Source organism: Pan troglodytes, chromosome 4 (genome assembly GCF_028858775.2).
Source record: "Pan troglodytes isolate AG18354 chromosome 4, NHGRI_mPanTro3-v2.0_pri, whole genome shotgun sequence".
Classification (NCBI taxonomy): domain Eukaryota; kingdom Metazoa; phylum Chordata; class Mammalia; order Primates; family Hominidae; genus Pan; species Pan troglodytes.
This window is the reverse complement of record NC_072402.2, coordinates 45,112,994-45,137,063: the sequence shown is the minus strand read 5'-3', so window position 1 is coordinate 45,137,063 and position 24,070 is coordinate 45,112,994. Positions and strand designations below refer to the sequence as shown.

The following is a 24,070-nucleotide window of genomic DNA, read 5'->3' as shown; positions in this document are numbered from 1 at the left end:
TAGGGAGGCCAAGGTGGAAGGATCACTTGAGTCCAGGAGTTTGAGAACAACCTAGGCAACATAATGGGACCCTGTCTCTACAAAAAATAAAAAAAAAATTAGCTGGGCATGATGATGTATGCCTGTAGTCCCAGCTACTCAGGAGGCTGAGGTGGGAGAATCACTGGAGCATGGGAGGTTGAAGCTGCAGTGAGCTGTTATTCTGCCACTGGCACTCTTGCCTGGATGGCAGAGTGAGACCCTGTCTCGGAAAAAAATAAAAATGAAAAGATGTTTGGAGTGAAACTTTTTCTAAGAAATCCTGTTAGGGTCCTGTTAGAAGCTACCTCAGAAACTGACATCACAGGGTTCTTTGAGCAGATTGATTTATTGTCATGAAGGTATGGCCACTGGTTCCCAGGAAGGTTTATTTTGGCCACTGGGAGTGGGGTGGGGAGTGGGGTGGGGAGTGGGCTGGCTAAAGATGGATGCTGGCTGCTGCTAGTCAGGTCTGGGGTAAAGACATTTATATATATATATATATATATATATATATATATTTTTTTTTTTTTTTGAGACGGCTTCTGGCTCTGTCGTTCAGGCTGGAGTACAGTGGTGCAATATTGGCTCACTGCAACCTCCGCCTCCCGAGTTCAGGAGATTCTCCTGCCTTGGCCTCCCGAGTAGCTAGGACTATAGGTGCATACCACCATGCCTGACTAATTTTTTTGTATTTTTAGGAGAGATGGGGTTTCACCACGTTGGCCAGGCTGGTCTCGAACTCCTGACCTCAAGTGATCTGCCTGCCTTGGCCTCCCAAAGTGCTGGGATTATAGGCAAGACAATATCTTGAAGGCTTAGCTCTAACATTCTGTAAGTCTGATTTTTAAGGAAATCTAGGAAGATAGATGAAATTTTTTTCTGGTTAATTAAGGAGCAAAAATGAAGCAGTCTTAGGAAAGCCAGGAAGGCTGTGGTATGTATTCACCACTGAGACGATAGTTCTTATGTCCCTGCCCTTGACTCGAAGCCCTGTTTTTTTTTTCCCTCACTTTAAAGTGTGAAGGTGTTAGGAAGTGTTTTCTTTCGACATTTACCTCCAGGCAAGGCCACTTGTAGCTGGAATAGGACAGGTCTATATTATGAGCTATGAAGTAAATGTTTCGCTGAGAGTTTCTGGGTGTGTTAGTTTTCATTGGCAGTTAGATTTGTTTACTTAAGGTTTCAAGAGGCTTAAAAACAACAAACCCGACTCAAGGGAGACCAATGCCAGTAACATTAGAGTCCCAGTGAACTTTGGCCTCTCATCTGATTTTACTGTCATGAAGGTTTAATCAGTTCTAGTTGCTTTTGATAATTTGGCAAAAGATAGCTATTGTAACTTATGGAGGTGATGATGATTAAGGTGAAAGAACTACTTAGCTTTTAAGAAGGTATTATTTTAATAAAATTCCTCCTTGAACCTCTGGAAATTTGATAGCCTGTGGGTTGTTGCATGTGGACTTCATTGTTTCTCTCTAGTAACAAGTATTTTCATTGTATGTAAAAGAATTGTCTGTTGAATAGCAGATATATGATTTTGCCCAAACTAATGTTTTATGTGATTCTTAACCAGAGGCAAATTCCTCATTTCTTTTCCTCTCCCCTTGAGTTTTTTGAACTGAAATGCCTCAGAAAGCCTATTTAAAATAAATTATTTGGAGGTGGTTTAACCACAGATATTTTGCCTTTCTTTCTATTCTCCCCTCACCTGCCCAAGTTCATGTCGCGGAATTCAATACCACGTTCTCATTCTTTCCTTAATTGATGGCAACAGGCAGATGTAGCCTGTTACTCTCATTTCTGCCTGATTAGTTTCACCCTGATAATGTGGCCATCGCTGTGGAATTGTGTCATCCTGCATCTAAACTGTTCACAGTGGAGTAGATTAGGGAGTTTTCTTCCTTTTGGTCATGAGAAATTAATATCAAAACAATCTCTACTTAAAATAATGGACGAGAATCTAGAATTAACTACTTGCACTAAAGGAGAATTAAAATTTGGGTTTGATTGATTGCAAAGAGCTGAGACAGGTTACTCCCCATATAGCTAATAATGGCTGATTGGGGGGGAAAAGAAAAACTCATGTCTGTAATCCCAGTACTTGCGAGGCCAAGGAGGATCGCTTGAGCCCAGGAGTTTAAGACCATCTGGGGCAACAAGGCAAGACCCTATTTCTACAAAAAATTTTAAAAATTAGCCGGACGTGGGCACAGGTGCCTGTAGTCCCAGCTGCTTGGGAAGCTGAAGTGGGAAGATTGCTGGAGCCTGGGAGGTCAAGGCTGCAGTGAGGCATGATCTCGCCACTGCACTCCAGCCTGGGTGACAGAGTGAGACCCTGTCTCAAAAAAGCAAAACAAAAAATTACTACAGTAACAATTAGCTACTCAATATTAGTTTAATCCCTCCCTACAGATTGGGGTCGGTCTAGAATTTTATTATGTTACTAAATCTTACTGACTTCCTTCTTGGATTTTTAGCATCTTCAGGATTATAACACGCCTCCTGCCCTCCCACCTCTCAGAGCAGAGGGTAGTCAAAAGCTGTGCCTTCAGTGTTTAAAACAAGTTTTATCCCTTTTGTATAATCTGTGAGAAAATTTAGAGTTTTATAATTCCCTGTCCCTGTTGGCTCAACACAGTGGTTTCTCTGCCCTTCTTAGGGCTTTTTTTTTTTCCCCTTCCTTTTTCTGGATATCTTGTTCCTTGTAAAATAAACAGCTCATGTTTGCACGCTGCTTGGTTTTTAACCTGGTCTTTTATAGTCACTCAGATGGATACCAGTTTGTATTTTAAATGTTTTAAGATTTGTTTAATTAAACTTTGCAGGTCTTTGTTTTGTTCTGCCCTCAAATTTCAGATCTGATTTTTTTAATTAAATATTTTATTTGGTTAAGTATGGATGATTTGGAAAATACAGTGAAGTGCAGTCATTCCTTGGTATACTCAGGTGGTTGGTTCCGGGACCCCCATGTATACCCAAATCCATGCATATTCAAGTCCTGTAGTCGGTGGAACCCGTGTGTATGAAAAATTGGCCCTCTGGATACCTGGGTTTTGCATTCCGCCAATACTGTTTTCCATCTATGTTTAGTTGAAAAAAGTCCACGTATATGTGGACCCATGCAGTTCAAACCTGGTTGTTCAAGGGCCAACTGTATAAAGTAATTTTTGTTTGTTTGTTTTTGAGACAGTCTCGCTCTGTTGCCAGGCTGGAGTGCGATGGCACGATCTCAGCTCATTGCAGCCTCCCGCTCCCAGGTTCAAGTGATTCTCCTGCCTCAGCCTTCCGAGTATCTGGGATTACAGGTGCCTGCCACCATGTGCAGCTACTTTTTGTATGATTAGTAGAGATGGGGTTTTGTCATGTTGGCCAGTCTGGTCTCAAACTTCTGACCTCAGGTGATCTGCCTGCCTCGGCCTCCCAAAGTGCTAGGATTATAGGCGTCAGCCACCATGCCTGGTCTGTATAAAGAAAATTATGTCAACTTAAGTTACCACTATGGGGTACTTTTTTTTTTTTTTTGAGATGGAGTCTTGCTCTGTTGCCCAGGCTGGAGCGCAGTGGCACTATCTCGGCTCACTGCAACCTCCGTCTCCTGGGTTCAAGCGATTCTCCTGCCTCAGCCTCCCAAGTAGCTGGGATTACAGGCGCCTGCGACTGTGCCCGGGTAATTTTTGTATTTTTAGTAGAGACGGGGTTTCACCATCTTGGCCAGGCTGGCCTCAAACTTCTGACTACGTGATCCTCTGCCTCCCAAAGTGCTGGGATTACAGGCGTGAGCCACCATGCCTGGCCTGGGGTACTTTCTTTAATCATCTTTTTCCTTTCCTATTTCTTATTCTAAATTGGAATTATGCTCATACTCCCTTAAATTTTTTTTTGCTTTTGTTATTATTTATTTAGAGACAGGGTGTAGCTCTGTCACCCGTGTTGGAGTGCAGTGGTACAGTCATAGCTCACTGCAGCCTCAAACTTGTTAATATTTGTAAAATAGTTAGTATAATACCTTGCACATGGTAAATAATGTAATGTTGTTACTTTTAATAATTTGGTGGGATTTTTGTTTTGAGATGGAGTCTCGCTCTGTCACCCAGGCTGGAGTGCAATGGCGCAATCTCAGCTCACTACAATCTCCACTTCCTGGATTCAAGTGATTCTCCTGCCTCAGCCTCCTGAGTAGCTGGGATTACAGGCACACGCCACTACGTCTAGCTAATTTTTGTACTTTTAGTAGAGATGGGGTTTCACCACGTTGGTCGAACTCCTGACCTCAGGCGATCCACCCGCGTCGGCCTCCCAAAGTGCTGGGATTACAGGCATGAGCCACCGTGCCTAGCCAATTTATTTTAAACCCAAAAATTGGTGTTATTTTAAAACCAAAAATAGGATCATAATGTACACATTGTATGCAGTTTGCTTTTTTAAAAACTTTGTTTTGTGAACATCTTTCCAAGTCTGTCAGCACACAGACCTAATTGCTCTTGGCAGCTGGGTGGTATTTCATAGTATGAGTATACGATGATTCATTCTCCTATTTATGGACATTTTAATTGTGTTCAGTTGTTTACTATTACAGATAACGCTGCAGTGAACATTCTCTCACATGTCTTTATGCACTCTTGCTAGTGTTTGTGTAAGATAAATTTCTAGAACTAGTCATTGAGTGTGCACACTTAAAATTTTACTAGGTTAGCTGGGCATGGTAGCTCGACTCTAGTCCCAGCTACTCGGGAGGATGAGACAGGAGGATCTCTTGAGCTCAAGAGTTGAGGCTGCAGTGAGCTATGGTTGTGTCACTGTACTCCAGCTTAGGCAATAGAGCAAGACCCTATCTCTTGAAAAAAAGCATTTTACGAGGGATTACCAAGTTGCATTGTTTTTGAAAGCTCTGCAGATTCTACTAACCCTGATGGTATATGAAATTGCTCAGTTCCCAACACTTTTTTCTGTTCTGGTTATTATCTGTCATTAATTTTTGTTAATCCAGTAAGTAAAAATAAAGTTTCATTTTCAAAATTTGGTGATTAAGCATATGCTTATTTCCTGTTCTTCATCACTTGACATCTTCATAGCATGGCTTAGTTTTCCGTGATTGTTCGTTCTTTCCTGACTAGAGTTTTTTATATTATGGATATTAATATTTTGTCTTATTGATGATAACTTCTCCCACATTATTGTGGTCTTTCATCTTTGTCTACAGTGTTTTTTTGTTTGTTTTAAGAGAGAGGGTCTCACTATGTTACCCAGGCTCGTTTTGAACTCCTGGCCTCAAGTGATCCTTGTGCCTTGGCCTCCCAAAGTGTTGGGATTGTAGGCATTTGCCACTATGCCCAGACTTCTTATTTTTTTATGTACTTATATTTCCTGTCTCTTTATGGCTTCTACATATCTTTGTTCCTAGAGAGTTTTACACCCCCTTCAAGGTTTAAATAATACCCTCCTATAGTTTCATTGGTATTTTAAAGTTTTATTTTTTTTTACCCCATGTGTACTAAATGTGTGCAGAGGGTTGAGTTAAACATATGTCAGTCCTTGGTACATTTTAACATCCTTGATTGGTGTAATGTTCCTCTCTCATATTTCTTGTTTTTATTTTCGCCCAACCTAGACCTTTAAGATCACCAGAAGCTTTAGACCACCAGAAACATGTTTTTTTAAACAGCTTTATTGAGGTACAATTTATATACCATACATTGTCATCACCCATTAAAAATTTACAGTGATTTTTAGCAAACTTAGAAGTGTCGTGCACCCAATCCAGTTTTTGTGTTTTTGTTTTTGTTTTTAACATCCAGGATATACACTGGACCACCCCCCCTTGTTTTTTAAGATAAATGTTTCATTTTAGAATAGTTTTATTAATAGATTTACAGAAAAGTTGCAATTATAGTATGATGGATTTCTGTATACCACGGCACTCAGTTTTCCCTTTTATTTTTTTTTTTTCTTGAGGCAAGGTCTCACTCTGTTGCCCAGGCTGGAGTGCAATGGCGCAATCATAGCTCACTACAGCCTTGACTGCTGGGCTCAAGCAGTCCTCCCACCTCAGCCTCCCAAGTAGCTGGGACTACAGACATGTGCCGCTATGCCTGGCTGACTTTTTTTTTTTTTTTTTTTAAAGTAGAGACAGAGTTGCTATGTCACCCAGGCTAGTCTTGAACTCCTGAACTCATGCAGTTCTCCTGCCTTGGCCTCCCAAACTGCTGGGATTACAGGTGTGAGCCACTACCCACAGTGCAGCTAGTTGTCCCTATTGTTAACATCCTACATTAGTGTGGTGCATTTGTCACCACTAATGGACCACTATTGATATTTACTATTTACCAAATGTCATAACTTTATTCATATTGAGATGCTTGTTTTTTATTATAGTATGAGATAAACACTAACTTAATTTTGTTCCCAAATGGTCAACTTGAATAATACTGAAATTGTGTTTTCTGAAATTTTACAATTTTTGGTGAAAGTTGAGTCTTTTGATTATTCTTCCTTTTTTGAACACATTTTGGCCAGCATAATTGTGTAAAAGGGGACTATTAAGCCATTTTCTAACAGTATATGATAATATTTTTAGAGAATAGACAAAATTGATGTTTACGTTAAATTTGGTTTTATATTAACAGAAAGCATTTTCATCCACATGCCTGGGGTTACATATGGGTGACAAAGCCAGGATTAGAACCCTAACTGAGCATTTCCATGCAAGTAGATTCTTAGGAAAAACCTTAATGATTACCTTTTTTTTCTTTTTAATTATTTTTTGAGATGAAGTCTTGCTCTGTCACACAGGCTAGAGTGCCGTGGCATGATCTCGGCTCACTGCAACCTCCACCTCCCGGGTTCAAGCGATTCTCCTGCCTCAGCCTCCCAAGTAGCTGGGATTACAGGCATGTGCCACCACACCCAGCTAATTTTTGTATTTTTAGTAGACATGGGGTTTTGCCACGTTGGCCAGGCTGGTCTCAAACTCCTGACCTCAGGTGATCCACCCACCTCAGCCTCCCAAAGTGCTGGGGTTACAGGTGTAAGCCACCGTGCCCGGCCAATGATTACCTTTTTAAAAACTGGACTTTAAGGCTGAGCACAGTGGCTGACACTTGTAATCCCAGCACTTTGGGAGACCAAGGTGCGTGGATCAGTTGAGGTCAGGAGTTTGAGACCATCCTGGCCAACATGGTGAAACCCCGTCTCTACTGAAAATACAAAAATTAGCTGGGCCTGGTGTCGCATGCCTGTAGTCCCAGCTACTCTGGAGGCTGAGGTGGGAAATCACCTGAACCTGGGAGGTGGAGGTTGCAGTGAGCCGAGATGTGCCACTGCACTTCAGGCTGGGTGACAAAGTGAGACTCTGTCTCTAAAAACAAAAACTGGACTTCAGGTGCACAGAAATAGATTAATTCAATTCTTAGTTTATGACATTATCACCTTTAGTCCATGCATAGCATTCCTGGTACATTTATTGTTTCATAATGAACACCTGCAGATCTACCATCCCACCTAATAATTACAATACATTACTAAGTTACATTATACATTTTTTACTCTCTCATCTACTTGCTTCTACCTGCCCCCAGAGGTAGCCTATCTAGAATTTTGAGTTTATTATAATTTGCTTTTTAAGTTTTTACCTGCATACATGTATAACTTAGCAACATGATTTTGTTTTGGGTGTTTTTTAACTTTGTAGAAGGTGTACCTGCATGTAGTGTCTTGGCATTTGCCTTTTTACTCAGAGTTAGGTTATAGATTAATACATGTTGATGGAGTTGAAGTCTATCTGATGTCGCCATTGTCTGGTCCTCTATTTTATCACATTTCATAGCAGTTTATCCAGTTTCCTTTTAATGGGGTTTTGGATTATTAAGACCATTACAAATGCCATGAACATTTTTATTTTTTATTTATTTATTTTTAAGATAGTGTCTTGCTCTGTTGCCTGGGCTGGAATGTAGTGGCATGATCTTGGCTCACTGTAACCTCCGCCTCCCGGGTTCAAGCAATTTTCCCACTTCAGCCTCCCAAGTAGCTGAGATTATAGGCGTATGCCACCACACCTGGCTAATTTTTGTATTTTTAGTAGAGACAGGGTTTTGCCATGTTGGCCAGGCTGGTCTCAAACTCCTGACCTCAAGTGATCCACCTGCCTTGGCCTCCCAAAGTTCTGGGATTACAGGCGTGAGTGTAATCCCGTGAATCCCGCCTGGCCCCATGAACATTTTTAAATCACCTATACTTGTGAACATTTCTCTTGGCTATGTACCTAAGAGTGGAACTTCTGGGATGCAGCATTTGTGAGTGTACATTTCTTTCTTTTCTTTTTTGAGACAGGGTCTCGCTCTGTCACCCAGGCTGGAGTGCAGTGGTGCGATCTCGGCTCACTGTGAGCTCCACCTCCCGGGTTGACGCCATTCTCCTGCCTCAGCCTCCTGAGTAGCTGGGACTACAGGTGCCCGCCACCACACCCAGCTAATTTTTTGTATTTTTAGTCTAGACGGGGTTTTGCCGTGTTAGCCAGGATGGTCTCGATCTCCTGACCTCATAATCCGCCCGCCTCAGCCTCCCAAAGTGCTGGGATTACAGGCGTGAGCCACCGTGCCTGGCCTGTGAGTGTACATTTCTATAAGACAATGTCAAATTATTTTTCATATATAATCTAAACCAGCAACTCTTGGTGGTGTTAGACTTTATAATATTTTCCAGTCAAACATGTAAAAGTGTATCAGTGTTGTCTTGGTTTATATTTCTTCTGAACATGTCATGTTTATTGGCCTAATGTGTTTTCTCTTCTACTTTTTACCTTTTGGCAATTGCTGAGGTGGCAAAACTCAACCAGTTTCTCTGATACTCTTGATTTTTATAAGAGTTTTTATGGGGTAAAGGTCAACTTTTTATGAAGCATAGTCCTGAGGAAGTATAGTCTATTGCATGATCATTAGTGTCCTTTTCACAAATGACTAACCCTTTATAGATATGACAAGCCAAAGTGCCTTCTCTCCTTTAGGGAAAGATGTGTTCCTTCCCTTTTCCATTGTGTTGATGGTATGATAGAGGTCCTTCTCAGGGCTGAGAATCAACTAATGTTTCCACTGTGATAAAAGTAGGTACCCTCAGCTGTTCTCATGCCGAGTGAACCTTCTCACTGTTGCTCTAGGTTATTTTATGACACCTGGACCAGAAAACCAGGCACTGTCAGGTTTGTGCATCACTGTAGGCAAAAGAGACCCTTAACTTGTAGGTCTTTACGAGGTACAGTGGTCTGCAACATAGAAGAGAATTGTGTCTACGTCAGTAGTTCTCAAATTTTGCAGGCAACAGAATCACCTGGAGGGCTCATTGAAACAGCCCACTCACTCCCACCCTGGAGTTTATGATGTGTGCGCTAGGCCTGGGTGGGGCCTAGGTCGGTAATATTAATGTAGCTGGTCTGGGGACCATATTTCGAGAACCACTATTTTATAGATTCAAGCTGCAACCATTAAACTGTAAGCAAGTTATCATTACATCATGGCATACTTGGAAAATGGTGACTTAGTACAAAATACTGGAGTAAACTGAGGGGGATCTGGAACTGCAGATGATTGGCTCACAGGCTGGGCGACCAAAGACATCCTGGCACACCTGTTGAAAAACTCTGGCATGAGGTACAGGTATATTTAACAGTCTTCACAGGGATTTTCGTTTAAGTAAGGGGCCTTGAATGAGATCATTGATAAGCCTCACTGAGTACAAGGTTTTTCTACCTCATCCCCTTCCAGAGCTCTAATAACTCATTGACTCTCAGGGAATTTCAGAATTTACCTTTGCTGGTGTCAACCTAAAGATTGACACAATTATAAATTTAGAAAGGATCTCCAGCTGTGAAAGAAAAAAGTAGAAAGGAGACTATTTATTATAAAGGATTACAACCTGTAAGGTGGCCATCCTTGACAGTCTTGGAAGCGTAGCTTCTGGCAGACACTGAAAGGCACTTAGAAGGAGATGGAGTTGGGACAAGAGCTTAATGCTGAACAGGTTGGCCATACGTTCCTATTCAACAGGTTATAGGAGGAGCTATGAATATCCGTGAATGGGGTCCTGATGCATGCGTAATGAACAAACATTCGTGTTACGTACATCCCATGTTCACTTTGGGGTGGAGACTTAACATTTAAATGTATTACAATTAGGCCCTGTACATCAAAAGGTGAAGCAGGGGCCAGGCGCAGTGGCTCACACCTGTAATCCTAGCACTTTGGGAGGCCGAGGCGGGCGGATCACCTGAGGTCAGGAGTTCGAGACAAGCTGGCCAACATGGTGAAACTCCTTCTCTTCTAAAAATATAAAAATTAGCTGGGTGTGGTGGTGGGCGCCTGCAATCCCAGCTACTCAGGAGGCTGAGGCAGGGGAATTGCTTGAACCCAGGAGACGGCGGTTGCAGTGAGCCGACACAGTGCCACTGCACTGCAGCCTGGGTAACAGAGTGAGACTTCGTCTCAAAAAAAAAAAAAAGGTGAAGCAGGAACACAAGGCACTCACGTGCAGCCTCTGCAAGCTGGCCAGAACCATTCCACAGCTGCTAGTCTCTGATCAGGAGAAAGTTACTGAAATCAGTTTCTTGTCCAGTCAAAGCTGTATGGCTTGTGGAACAGGAGTCAGTCAGTATCTGTTGGTGGATGAGCTGCAGTTGTTTTCTTTTTGTATTTTTTTGTAAGTTTTTATTTTTAATTTTTGTGGGTACATAGTAGGCTTATGCAATTGCTTTAATCTTGCTTATCTTGAGGCCAGTGCTTGTTTGGCTGCTGGAGAAAAAGAGCAACCTTATGGCGGTTAGAACATAGTGTATGGTTAGGACAAATGTAGGGGTGTGGGATTTAACCCTTGTCTGCCATGGCCTTAGGTCTTATTTATAATTTGGTGTTTTATTGCCACAAAGAGTCTATTTCTATCAATCTTGATAATCTCTATGTTAACATGAATGCTGGTCAGCTGTGTCTGAACCGCAGAAGGGAGGGAGTAAATGAGTTGTGTCTGACCTCCCATTCTGTCATGGCCAGGAACTCAGTTAAGATTTCTCTGGGGCACTCTTGGCCAAAAGGGGGTCTTCTCGGTTGGGGGCTTAGGATTTTATTTATAGTTCTTATTGGTCTATATTATTACTGTTTCTTTGGACAGCGTGCAGTTGGGTAGGGGCAATTTGTTTTCCAAATCCTGAATGCCATCTGAGCAAGGTAAAATAACCAGACATGTTCAAACCTGGTCCACGACCTCATTATTTGTGGGATTAGTAGATGTGGGACCGTCTGCCTTCAAGTGACCAAAGGTGGAGAAAAGTCTAAGAGAACTTTCCAGTCGATTTTGAAGCTTTTATTGGGGGGAGTATCTGAGGGTGTAAAATATCAGAAAACAGGAAAAACGAGTTAGACCACTTACTGTTGAGAACCTGTAGTACAAGGGCATAGGGCTGAGGAGGGTGGAATGGGCAGGTTGTAAACCTGGAGATGATCCTTAAGATTAAGATGCTCCTCCCTCTGATGCCTGAGGTATATCTCCACTTTAATCACCAAGCTGGGAAAATCCTACTCTTTCCTTTTTGAGAGAGGTGTTCCTAAACGCTGACCTAAACAAAGGCACATACTCATAATAATTTTGCATCAATAGCTGCTCTTACAAAGTTAAACTAATAGGCAAATAAAGCTCTTCAAAATGGGGAGGAGTTTAAGACAATGAGAATGGTCTCCTTTGTTACAAAGACCAGTCAAAATACCCAGCCAAGATGGGTACTTCAAGCCATGTTTGAATTCTTGAGGTGGCAGTTTGTTATGCCAGAAAGAGCTGAGCTTTGGAGCTAGATGGACCAGGGTTCAAATCTCCCCTCTGCTACTTTACCTTCTCTGTGACTTTGAGCAAGTTAATTTAACTGTAGAAACTCAATTTCCTCATCTGAAAATAGAGATAATTGTATCTCCTTGGGTGGCGGTGAGAATAAACGAAGTCGGGTTTGCCTGGCACATGCTGGATACTCAACAGGTGAACTTCCCTTTCCTTCTTAGAGGTAGATGGCTTTTGCACATTGCTAGACCACATGGATACAGGTCTAGCCTGACTCTCTCCCATGTGTGAACTAGGGATGAAATTAGGGTGAGGAGAAAAATGAGGATTAGCTATAATTGCATATAATTTGCATATATTTTGCTTTTACTAACTCCAAATGAAATATGAAATTGATTTAAGTGGGGATAAGTGTTTTCCCCAATCTTTGTTTTGGAGGAGAGAAGATTTTCTTTCAAAGTGACCTAGAACATTCCTTCTTGACGTTTTTATTCCTTCTCTGACTTCAGGGAGTCAGGGTGGGGAAGGTGGGACCAACATGATGGTGTAGACCCATCTTACTCTCAGGTGAGGAAGAATCACGGTAGGTATTTGGAGAAGAGCACCTGAGCTGCTCTAAAGGAGAGCTGCCCTGTTTGTTTTCCTGTTGGCATCCCACAGGGGTTTAGGATGTTTTCATTAACTCTCCAAGGAGTGTTAGATGTTGTTTGTCACAAAGAATTTTTTCACAAGTGACATAATCAGAACACTTCTAATGAGTACAATTAAACTTTGAATAAAAATTTATCCTCATAATTACCTCTTGTGAAGATCTTTTAAAATGATATTTCATATTGCTATTTTGGAAATAAATTCTTTCTTGATTGGAATAAGAATCTTAATAAAATTTCCCTGCATATCCCCTAAATTAATAATTCATACTCCTTAAGCATGTTCAGTGTGAGTGCTTGTCCTTTTTGAATGTAATTTCAAGAGTAAGTCTGAGTTACTTTTTTTTTTTTTTTTTTGAGATGGCATCTGTCACCCAGGCTGGAGTACAGTGGTGCAATCTCGGCACACTGCAACCTCCATCTCCCGGGTTCAAGTGATTCTTCTGCCTCAGCCACCAAGTAGCTAGGATTACGGGCGTGCGTCACCATGCCTGGCTAATTTTTGTATTTTTAGTAGAGATGGGGTTTCACCTTGTTTGCCAGGCTGGTCTCGAACTCCTGACTTCAGGTGATCCCTCCTGCCTCAGCCTCCCAAAGTGCTGGGATTACAGGCATGAGCTACCGCGCCTGGCCTAGAGAAATCTTTGATTTGTGTTTTCATCCTGCTTTCTTCTGCCCCTAATTTCTTAGAGATATCCTCAAATTACTTAAGGGAAAATTGTTACAAAGACACTTTGCTGTTTAGAATTATGCCTAGCTGGTTTTCTCAAGTTCTCATTCTTTAAAAGTGAGATGTAGTGGTGTGAGTCTGTAGTCCCAGCTACTTGGGAGGCTAGGGTAGGAGGATTGCATGAGTCCAGGAGTTCAAGTACAGCTTGGGCAACATAGCAAGGCCTCATCTCTTAAGAAAAAAAAATCTTACTGTGAAAATTAAAATCTTTTTCTTTTCCTTTTTAAGAGAACCTTAACTACATCATTGAGTTTTATGAGCTGACTGGGGCATTCTGTCAGTAATAACAGTGAAATTCAGAAGTCATTTCTCTCATAATAGGAAATACAGGTTGGGGACTCCTTGTAGAAATGAGCACCTGTTCACTTTGTATTGCCCCCTCCAACCCCCTTCTACTTTCCTACTGTCCTTCAAAAGCCGCAGATACTGGGTTTATACTTACTTGGCATTGGTACCATTAAGTGGGTTAGAGGAAAAAATATTTTAGCCTTTTTTCAGGAAAATTGCAGTGTAAAGAGGAAGAAAAATGATCGTACTCCTTGTTTTTCAAATATATTTTGCCTTTGCCTCTAGACTGTTGGAGTCTGGCATCAGCTGGCTCAGGATTTAAAAAAAAAAACGGAATGTTTCATGAATTTGGGTGCTGTTCTTGCCCAAAGGCCATGCTAATCTTTCCTGTATTGTTCAACTTTATATATGTGCTGCTGAAGGGAGCACTGCCTTGGAATTTATTATGCATGTGTATAGACAAGGTTTAATCAGAGATCTTTGCTGAAGGGTGGAGTCAGTGGTCAAGCTAGTGCAGTTCTGCTGATGCTGAGAGAGAAAGGTCAGCTCAGTGTGCCTCATTGATAAGATACTTGGGTATACAGTGTAGAAATAGAACAGTTATCAATGAGGTAAACTTTATGCAGCAAACTTGGGGCTCCCGATTTGTGCCAGACACTGTGTGGTCCTTTGGAGACTCGAAGAGGAAAGCAGGAAACTGCCCGCCCTTGCATTTTCTACATCTAGGTTCTTGGGAAAGTTGTCTAACTGCCTGAGCCACAGCTTCCTCATTTCTGGAAAAGGAACGATATTTGCCTGTAAAGCCATGCCTACAAAATGATCTGTCACTTCAATATTTGGCTAATTGTAAGCAGTCAGATAGTGGTGGCTTAAGCCCAGTCCGCTGCCTACTGAAGTGAGATAGGTGAGCAAGCCACTGTTCGGCAGTGCATAAGCGATTTGGTGGGAGGTTTGTATGCACAGGTGTAGGGAGATAGCACAGGTTGGTGCCTCATCCAGGAGGGGCTTGTATGAGGAGGAGGTGGTGGCACATGAGCCAAGAATTGAAACCCAATTAAGGAATAGCTGGCAAAAGGGGAAGGGCATTTTAGCCAGTAAGAAATCTCTGAAAAGATACACAAACTCTGCTAAAGCTCACGCTGTGAGGAGGAGGTGGGACCTAGAGGAGTATAAAATGGGTTTTTAAGCAAAGGAAGGATTTTTAAATTCTGATAAGGTATTGGATTAAGAATAGGCTTTGGTTTGGTGAAGCATTTGCCTGTGAAGCTTGGCAACTTCTGTTGTAAACTTTTGTTGTAAGGAATTCTGTGGGAACCAAGAGTGCTTCCCTCCCTTCCCTCCTGTGGTGGGGTCTGAGCACACTCCGTGGCAACCCACCCACTGGTTTCGCAGTTGCTGCCAAATTCCACTTTCAGAGGGAAATGATTCTATTCCTTTCTGACTCTGAATGTTAAACAATCAAGAATACCCCTATGTACTTTGAGGGGTAGGTAAATATCTTTCTGTATGTGATACTGCCTGGATATGTCAGGAGAGTGCATCTCATGTTTTAATGCTACTAAGAATGGGAAACTTAAGATGTAAGGAATATGTATTGCAGAAGATACACTGCATTGAAGCTGAACCTAATTGTAAGGCTTTATAATAGCAAAATAATCCAAATAAAGGTCTTCTGCCACCTCCAAATTCTTGTAAAAATTATTTGATCAGATCCAGTGGCCTTAATTCCAAAATCCAGCATCTTTTGAATTTTTACTGTGTTTAAAGGCACTATGGTAAATGTGATACCTTGTCACCTCATTTAATCATCAAAATAACTTTATGTACTAGGTAGTTTTCTCCTTTTTTTTTTCTTTTTTTCTTTTTCAGATGAAAACTAAGGCTTTATAGAATTTGTGGTTGGCAGACCTGGGGTGAGCCCAGATAATCTGATGCTATTGGTTGTGTTTGTATGTATTTGAGACAGCATCTCATTCTGTCACCCAGGCTGGAGTGCAGTGGCACAATCAGAGCTCACTGCAGCCTCCACCTCTCAGTCTCAAGAGGTCTTCCCATCTCAGCCTCCCGAGTAGCTGGCACTACAAGCACACGTACCAAACCCTAAAATGCCATTGATCCTATCACAAAGCTAGAGCGGTTCTACCCTTTTGAATAGCAGCTCTTTTTCACAGAAATATCTGTAGATTTATTTTGATTTTTTCCCACACTTTATTTCTATTCCTTTGCCTTAAAACAACTAATTGATTCATCTAGGGTTAGCACTTGTTTGAGGTCTTTGGTTTTTTTCCAATTTTTTTTCTCAATTACAGAGTGATATGTAATAATTTAAAGGCTATTAGGTAAAATGTCAAGAGTGTTGGAGCTGTTACATAAAACATAAAATCTAACAGTGGCCGGGCGTGGTGGCTCACGCCTGTAATCCCAGCACTTTGGGAGGCCGAGGTGGGTGGATCATTTAAGGTCAGGAGTTCGAGACCAGCTTGGCCAACATGGTTAGACCCCATCTCTACTAAAAATACAAAAATTAGCCGGGCATGTTGGTGGGTGCCCGTAATCCCAGCTACTCGGGAGGCTGAGGCAGGAGAATCACTTGAACCCAGGAGGCGGAGGTTACAGTGAGCCGAGATCACACCACTGCACTCCAGCCTGGGTGACAGGGTGAGACTCTGTCTCAAAAAAAAAATATATATATATATGTGTGTGTGTATATATATATATATATATATGTATATGTATGCATGTATGTGTGTGTGTGTGTGTGTATATATATACACATATATATACATACAGTGTTGGGAGTCTAGTTGGCTGTGCTTTTTATGTTTAAATTTTTTATCCCAAAGGTTCTGTGGTAAGCCTTCCATGTTAATATTGACCTAAGGGAAGAAGCTGAGGCAAAATTAATATAGAAAATTTATTTGGGCCAAGGTTGAGAACAGCTGCCTGGGACATGCTTCCAAGCTGCCTTGGGGAGTGCGCCATGCAACCTTTTTTATAAGCAAGTTTTGAAAGGCAAAAACGGGGCACAAGGAGTGGACAGAAACAAAGTTGTTCATCAGGAATTCTCACTGGTTTACAGAAATAACGTTGTTACATCATCGAGCTATAGCAGGGTTATGGTGCCTAGTGTGTAGCATTGTTAGATTATGCAGTTTCTGGAGATAACTACATAGCTCAAGGGGGAAGTAGGACTTGATTGCTGTTTCATTTTAATGCCTCTCCGGGCCTGATAAGTTTTAAGAAAGGGCTTACATTCCTCAGATAAGAAGAACCTGTATATGTATTTCACATTAAGGCATAATTTCTTTTTTTTTGACACAGTCTCGCTGTTGGCCAGGCTAGAGTGCAATGGCACTATCTCTGCTCACTGCAACCTCCGCCTCTCTGGTTCAAGTGATTCTCTTGCCTCAGCCTCCCCAGTAGCTGGGACTACAGGTGCATGCCACCACGCCCAGCTAATTTTTTTTGTGTGTGTATTTTTAGTAGAAACGGGGTTTCGCTGTGTCAGCCAGGATGGTCTCGATCTCCTGCCCTTGTGATCCACCCGCCTCAGCCTCCCAAAGTGCTGGGATTACAGGCGTGAGCCACCGCGCCCGGCCTATTAAGGCATAATTTCTAATGCATGTTACTTTTGTAGGATGAATTCACTTACACATCAGAATGAAATAAGGAAAGTGAAAAGGGAAGGCACTGATGTTGTGTGATATATTGTGTAGGTTATTAGTAATAGAGCCATAGAGAACGTACATTAAGGGAGAATAAACAAATCTCTTATTAAAAGAGTAGAAGTCAGCTTGAACTTCTTAATTTCTTCTGTGGTTTTAACATTCCATGTTGAGAGGTGAATGGATTAAGAACTACCAGTGTGCTTTGTTCTAGATTAGTGCTTTTCCAAGTGTGGTGCACAGACAGCAACATAGCATTACCTGAGAGCTTGTTAGAAATGAAAATTCTCCTAACCGAGACCTGGCTTAGGTTAAATGAGAATGGTCTTTCTAATGTGGGCGTGAGATAATGAGACCAGTCTTCCTAATATGGAGGTGGAAAATTGCCATAGATAATTATGAAACCTAATCACATTAGGATGAGAACTAGGTGATCAGATTTTTCTTCTTGGTAATATACTTGTTTAAACTAGCAGTAGCACTGTTTATATGTCTATTACAATGTGGATTTAACTATTAACCTGTAATTATTGCCATTATTATTAGTGTTAATAGTATTTAATGGGCCACATAAATATTAGATAATGTATATAAGATAATTTTCTTCAGTGTCTTCCCCCTTTTCATTACAAGATAAATAATAACTATCTCTTGGGGTTTTTTAAGGTTAAAAATGTGTCTGCAGGCACACAGGACGTGCCTTCACCCCCATCTGACTATGTGGAAAGAGTTGACAGTCCCATGGCATACTCTTCCAATGGCAAAGTGAATGACAAGCGGTTTTATCCAGAGTCTTCCTATAAATCCACGCCGTAAGTAGCATCTCTCTTAGTTTGATAGACTGAGTGTAAAAATGAGTATTTGCATATAATTGGTTTTTGTTGTTTTTGTGCCTTTCTGCTTAAAAAAATATCCAGCAGTGCACACAAAAGCTGGATCTGGATCTTGGTATTACAACAATCTTTGCTTTGTTGGTACAGAGGCCTGCGGCTACTTGGAAGACCAGGATGAGGAGGGTGGGGTTCTATTTCCCTTCTAAGTTGAAAATGCTTCTTTTCACTTACTTGTTTAATTGAAAGGTTGGGTTGGGTTCTTTCACTCTAGGAATGTGGTTCTGCTATTTCTGGTTTTGAAGTTTAGGTGAGGGTGAGAGGAAGTTACTGAGCAGAGGTCAGTGCTGTGCTCAGCCTCTCCTTTTGCCTATAATTGTTGGATCTCATAAACACAAGGGAGGACATTTCACATTAATCAACCCTGCCCACATACATTTCTGTTAAACTAGAAGACTTCATTTGAATCCAGGAATTGTGGTATTTCATTTGCTGTGCTAGGTCCTCAGTATTGCTGGGAGATGTGAGAAACCTCAGTGAACGTCTGGCCTAGGGTAGGTGTCATATGATAATTGAAATGGTATCTCTGTGGTGGAAACACTTACCCTAAAGCTCAATTCTAATTCCACCTAATGACTAGTGAGAGAAGACTATTGGAGATAATTGGTATGGGCGGGGATGTAATTTTTGCCTAAGGATGTTGAAGTCGGTATTTTTACATATATAGTCATGCATTGTTTAACGATGGAAATACTGAGAAGTGTGTCTTTAGGCAATTTCATCCTTGAGTGAACATCACAGTGTACTTAACACAAACCTAGATGGATAGCCTGCTACGAGCCTAGGCTATGTGGTATAGCTTCTTGCTTTTACGCTACAAATGCAGACAGCATGTTAATATACCAAATACTCTAGGCAGCGGTAATACAGTGGTATTTGTATATCTAAACACAAAAAAGGTACAGTAAATATAAAAGATAAAAAATGGTACATCTTGGCCGGGGCAGTGGCTCACGCCTTATAATCCCAGCACTTTGGGAGGCCGAGGCAGGTGGATCACCTGAGGTCAGGAGTTCAAGACCGGCCTGACCAACATGGAGAAACCCCATCTCTACTAAAAATAGCCAGGCGTGGTGGCGCATGCCTGTAATCCCAGCTACTTGGGAAGGCTGAGGCAGGAGAATCGGTTTAACCCAGGAGGCGGAGGTTGTTGTAAGCGGAGATTGTGCCATTGCACTCCAGCCTGGGCAACAAGAGCGAAGCTCCATCTAAATAAATAAATAAATAAATGGTACATCTTGTAAGGCACTTACCATGAATGGAGCTTGTAGGACTGGAAGTTGCTCTGGGTGAGTCAGGGAGTAAGTGGTGAGTGAATGTGAAGGCCTAGGACATTACTGTACACTTTATAAACACTATACTTAGGCTACACTAAATTTACTAAACATTTTTCTTTCTTCTATAATAAATCTTAGCTTTCTATAACTTTAATTTTTTTGACTCTTTTGTAATAACACTTAAACACAATCACATGGCTGGGTGCAGTGGCTCACGCCTGTAATCCCCACACTTTGGGAGGCCCAGGCGGACGGATCACCTGAGGTCAGGAGTTCGAGACCAGCCTGGCCAAAATGGCAAAACCCTGTCTCTACTAAAAATACAAAAATTAGCCAGGCATGGTGGCTCACACCTGTAATCTCAGCTACTCGGAAGGCTGAGGCAGGAGAATCACTGGAACCTGGGAGGCGGCGGTTACAGTGAGCTGAGATCACACCAGTGCACTCCAGCCTGCGTGACAAAGTGAAACTCTGTCTCAAAAAAAAAACAAAAGGCCGGACGCGGTGGCTCACCCCTGTAATCCCAGCACTTTGGGAGGCTGAGGCGGGTGGATCACGAGGTCAGGAAATCGAGACCATCCTGGCTAACAGGGTGAAACCCCGTGTCTACTAAAAGTACGAAAAATTAGCCGGGCATGTTGGCGGGCGCCTGTAGTCCCAGCTACTCGGGAGGCTGAGGCAGGAGAATGGCGTGAACCCGGGAGGCAGAGCTTGCAGTGAGCCGAGATTGCGCCACTGCACTCTAGCCTGGGCGACAAAGCGAGACTCTGTCTCAAAAACAAACAAACAAAAGAACAACAACAAAAAACACAATCACAAACCCTGGCACAGTGGTGCACACCAGCAGTCCCAGCTAATTGGGAGGCTGAGGTGGGAGGGATCATACTTGAGCCCGGGAGCTCAAATCCAGCCAAAAATAAAAGAAAAGCCAAAAATCCCATACCTACATTGTATAGATATAGAGAAGTATTTTCCTTATTCTATAAGCTTTTTTTTTTTTTTTTTTTGGTAGAGACATGGTCTCAATCTGTCACCCAGCCTGGGGTGCAGTGGTGTGATCACAGCTCACTGTAGCCTTGACCTCCCAGGCTCAAGTGATCTTCCCACTTTAGTCACCTAAGTAGCTGAGACTACTTAGTCACCTCAGTAGCTGGGACTACACATGTGCTCCACCATGCCCAGCTATTTTTTTCTATTTTTTTTTGTAGAGACAGGGTCTCGCTATGTTGTCCAGGCTGGTTTCAAACTCCTGGGCTCAAGCGATCTGCCTGCCTCGGCTTCACAAAGTACTGGGATTACAGGCATGAGCCACCATGCCCTGCCACCAGGCTGTTCTTAGACTCCTGACCTCAAGTGATCCTCCCACTTTGGCCTCCCAAAGTGCTGTTTTCTATTTTTACCATGTAAATTTTATTTTAGTTTCTACACTTTATTGTTAAAAACTAAGATACAGACTGGGTGCAGTGGCTTATGCCTGTAATCCCACCACTTTGGGAGGCTGCAGTGAGCTGCGATTGCACCACTGCCCTCCAGCCTGGGCAACAGAGACCCTATCTCAAAAAAAATAAAAATAAACACACACACACACACACAAAAACCCAAAACTAAGATACAAACATACACATTTGCCTAGGCCTACATCAATATCACTGTCTTCCATTTCCACATCTTGTTGCACTGGAAGGTCATCAGGGCCAATAACACACCCAGAGCTGTCATCTTCCATGGTGACAGTGCCTTCTTCTGGAATACCTCCTGAAGCACCTGCCTGAGGCTCTTTTAACTTTTTTTTTCTGTTTCAACTGTTTTTTTTTTTAATAAGTTGAAGGAATCTAATAAAAAATATAGTGTAAATACATAAACCAGTAGCATAGTCGTTTATTGTCAAGTATTATATACTGTACGTAATTGCATTTGCCATATACTTTTATTAGTCCCTTATTGACTGAAATGTCTTTATGACTTTGTGACTGTAATTCTAGAACTCTAAGTTCCTTTGGAGACTGAAAAAGCCCAAAAAATTTCCTTTCAGCTAGTTTGAATGTCTACGTTAAAGGTGTATCTACTGGAAATAACTTTTTTGTTACTTCGAAGTGTTTTTTTGTTTGTTTTGTTTTTGAGACGGAGTCTCACTCCGTTACCCAGGCTGGAGTGCAGTAGTGCGATCTCAGTTCACTGCAACCTCCGTCTCCTGGGTTCAAGTGATTCTCCTGCCTCAGCCTCCTCCTAGTAGCTGGGATTACAGGTGCGTGCCACCATGCCTGGCTAATTTTTGTATTTTTAGTAGAGACGGGGTTTCATGATGTTGGCCAGGTTGGTCTCGAACTCCTGACCTCAGGTGATCTACCTGTCTTGGCCTCCCAAAGTGCGGGCATTACAGGCGTGAGCCACCACGCCTGGCCTGCTTTGAAGTTTTATCCCCAATGCCCGACTCCTGATTAGTGGGCCATGATATATGAGATTTACTCTGAGTGCATAGTTGTTTTGGTATTCAGACTTGATCTTGCTGTTGATTTCAATTGTGAATGATTTGGAGAAAGCACATTTTCTCTGTTCTTCTCTTTGGATTTTGACAAAAACTAAAGCACTTGAGAGTGTTAGGGACAAGGGTACACAAGAGAGATGCAATCCTTCTAAGTTTTTTTTTTCATCATTTGTTTGAGATGCTGTTTCACTCTGTCGCCGAGACCTATAGTGCAGTGGTGTGATCATAGCTCACTGTGACCTTGAACTCCTGGGCTCAAGCAGTCCTCTTGCTTCATAGCTCACTTTAGCCAGGACCACAGGTATGTGCCACTACGGCTGGCTAATTTTTTATTTTTATTTTTGTAGAGAAGGGGTCTTGCTTTGTTGCCCAGGATAGTCTTGAACTCCTGGCCTTAAGTGATCCTCCTGCCTCAGCCTCTAAAATTTTTAAGCTATGATTTGCAGAACTTTTTTTTTCCTCCTTTTTCATGTCAGATGGGTAATGTGCCAATATTGTAACAAGATTTGAGGGTGGGACATTTCACACATGCGTGTGAACACCCAATCATCATGCTCATCAACTATAAAAGGACCGATTTGCAGAACTTTCATACATACAAAATGTATATCTATACTGCATCTTGGCACCAGCTGTGCCTCTAAATTGTAAGGCCTGCGTGGTTACACAGCATTCCCTGGTGTTGTCCCTTTTCACAAAAACCAGGATAGTTTCACAAATTCATTTGAAATTAATTTGAAAGTCTTATTCCTTAAGTATTAATCTTTCTTATTCTTGAATACTTTATGTAGTGGAAAATTTAAAAGGGACAAAAGGTACCAGCTAGCTAGTTCCTCTCCCCAGAGGCAACTAATGTCATCACTTTCTTTTATATTTCTCCAGAGATTTTAAAACATAAAGATACTGGCCAAAGTACATTGATTCCCCCACCCCCCCTTAAAATACTAGCATACCAGAGCTGGGCACAGTGGCTCATGCCTGTAATTCCAGCACTTCGGGAGGCTGAGGTGGGTGGATTGCTTGAGCCTAGGAGTTCGAGAACACCCTGGGCATTATTGCTAAACCCCCTCTCTACAAAAAATATAAAGATTTGCCAGGTATGGTGGCACATGCCTCTAGTCCTAGCTACTTGGGAGGCTGAGGTGGGAGGATTGATTGAGCCCAGGAGGTCAAGCCTGCAGTGAGCCAAGACCGTGCCACTCCACTTCAGTCTGGAATGTGTTGGTGCAATCTTGGCTCATTGCAACCTCTACCTCCCGGGTTCAAGCGATCCTCCCACCTCAGCCTCCTGAGTAGCTGGGATCACAGGCTTGCACCACCATGCTCAGCTAATTTTTGTATTTTTAGTAGAGACAGGGGTTTCACCATGTTGGCCAGACCGGTCTCAAACTCCTAACCTCAAGTGATCCCCCTGCCTCGGCCTCCCAAAGTGCTGGGATTATACAAGTGTGAGCTACCGCACCTGGCCGGCTTGTTCTTTTTATTCTTCAGTCATTTGTTTTATTCTCTCTCACACTCCTTCACGCTGCCTTTATTGCTCCTACCTTGCCCTGACTCTCAGCGGAATTGTTGCGCACTTTCCTCCCCCCCTGTTTTGCAGCCTCTGTGAGAACATGGACCTGGTCTTCCCAGGGTCACCTGGCTCAGTACTCTATGCATGTCAGGTGTTCAGGACAATTACTGAATTGAAAACACATGCATAAGAATCCTTCTTTTCTGATTACACACAGAATCAGTGAAGGCAGAGAAACAACCCATGATCAACAATGCCATGACTATTAGAATGACGTTTGTTGTACACACTGTATTTTAGAGCTGCTACCATTATTGGGAGGCATATCTAAGTCTTGCTAATCAGAGAACATTCTCCTGGCTTCAAGGATGACAGTGACCCAAAAAGGGCCAATCAGAATCTTTTTGCTATGTAAGCTTTGGGAAAGAAAACTTCATGCTGGGCTGGAAAGATCAACGCAGCTTGGGAAATGTGGAAGGCTCAGCCTGGGCAACAGAGTGAGACCCTGTCTCTACAAAAAAATTAAAAATTAGCCCAGTGTGGTGTTGCTCACACCTGTAGTCAATACTTTTCTTGTGAAACGTTTTGCTTTTAGCTTTCATGCTAGATCAAGTATGTTAATATTTTAAAGGGGTGTAGGAGGAGGGGAGGAAAACTTCGAAGGTAAAGATATATCAATATCTAATATCATAAAAATTCTGGCAGGAGGCCTACTTTGATGTTTTACTTTTTGTTTTTATGTT

General features: G+C 42.1%; 1 protein-coding gene and 2 non-coding genes across 7 annotated transcripts in view; 1 reads left to right on the top strand and 2 right to left on the bottom strand.

The window, feature by feature from the left end:
* Positions 1–24,070, top strand: part of OCLN (occludin) — a 60,187-nt gene that overhangs the window by 22,055 nt on the left and 14,062 nt on the right. For all 5 annotated transcript variants that reach the window (XM_001158455.6, XM_001158401.7, XM_054685064.2 and 2 more), the window contains one exon: positions 17,829–17,974. In XM_001158455.6, coding sequence (XP_001158455.1) covers positions 17,829–17,974 — 146 coding nt within the window. The remainder of the gene's footprint in view (positions 1–17,828; positions 17,975–24,070) is intronic.
* Positions 13,822–13,924, bottom strand: LOC112207314 (U6 spliceosomal RNA). Its single transcript, XR_002941744.1, has one exon. It is a non-coding gene; the product is annotated as a U6 spliceosomal RNA (small nuclear RNA).
* LOC112207318 (small nucleolar RNA U13) lies at positions 22,285–22,388 on the bottom strand. The gene has a single exon (XR_002941749.1). It is a non-coding gene; the product is annotated as a small nucleolar RNA U13 (small nucleolar RNA).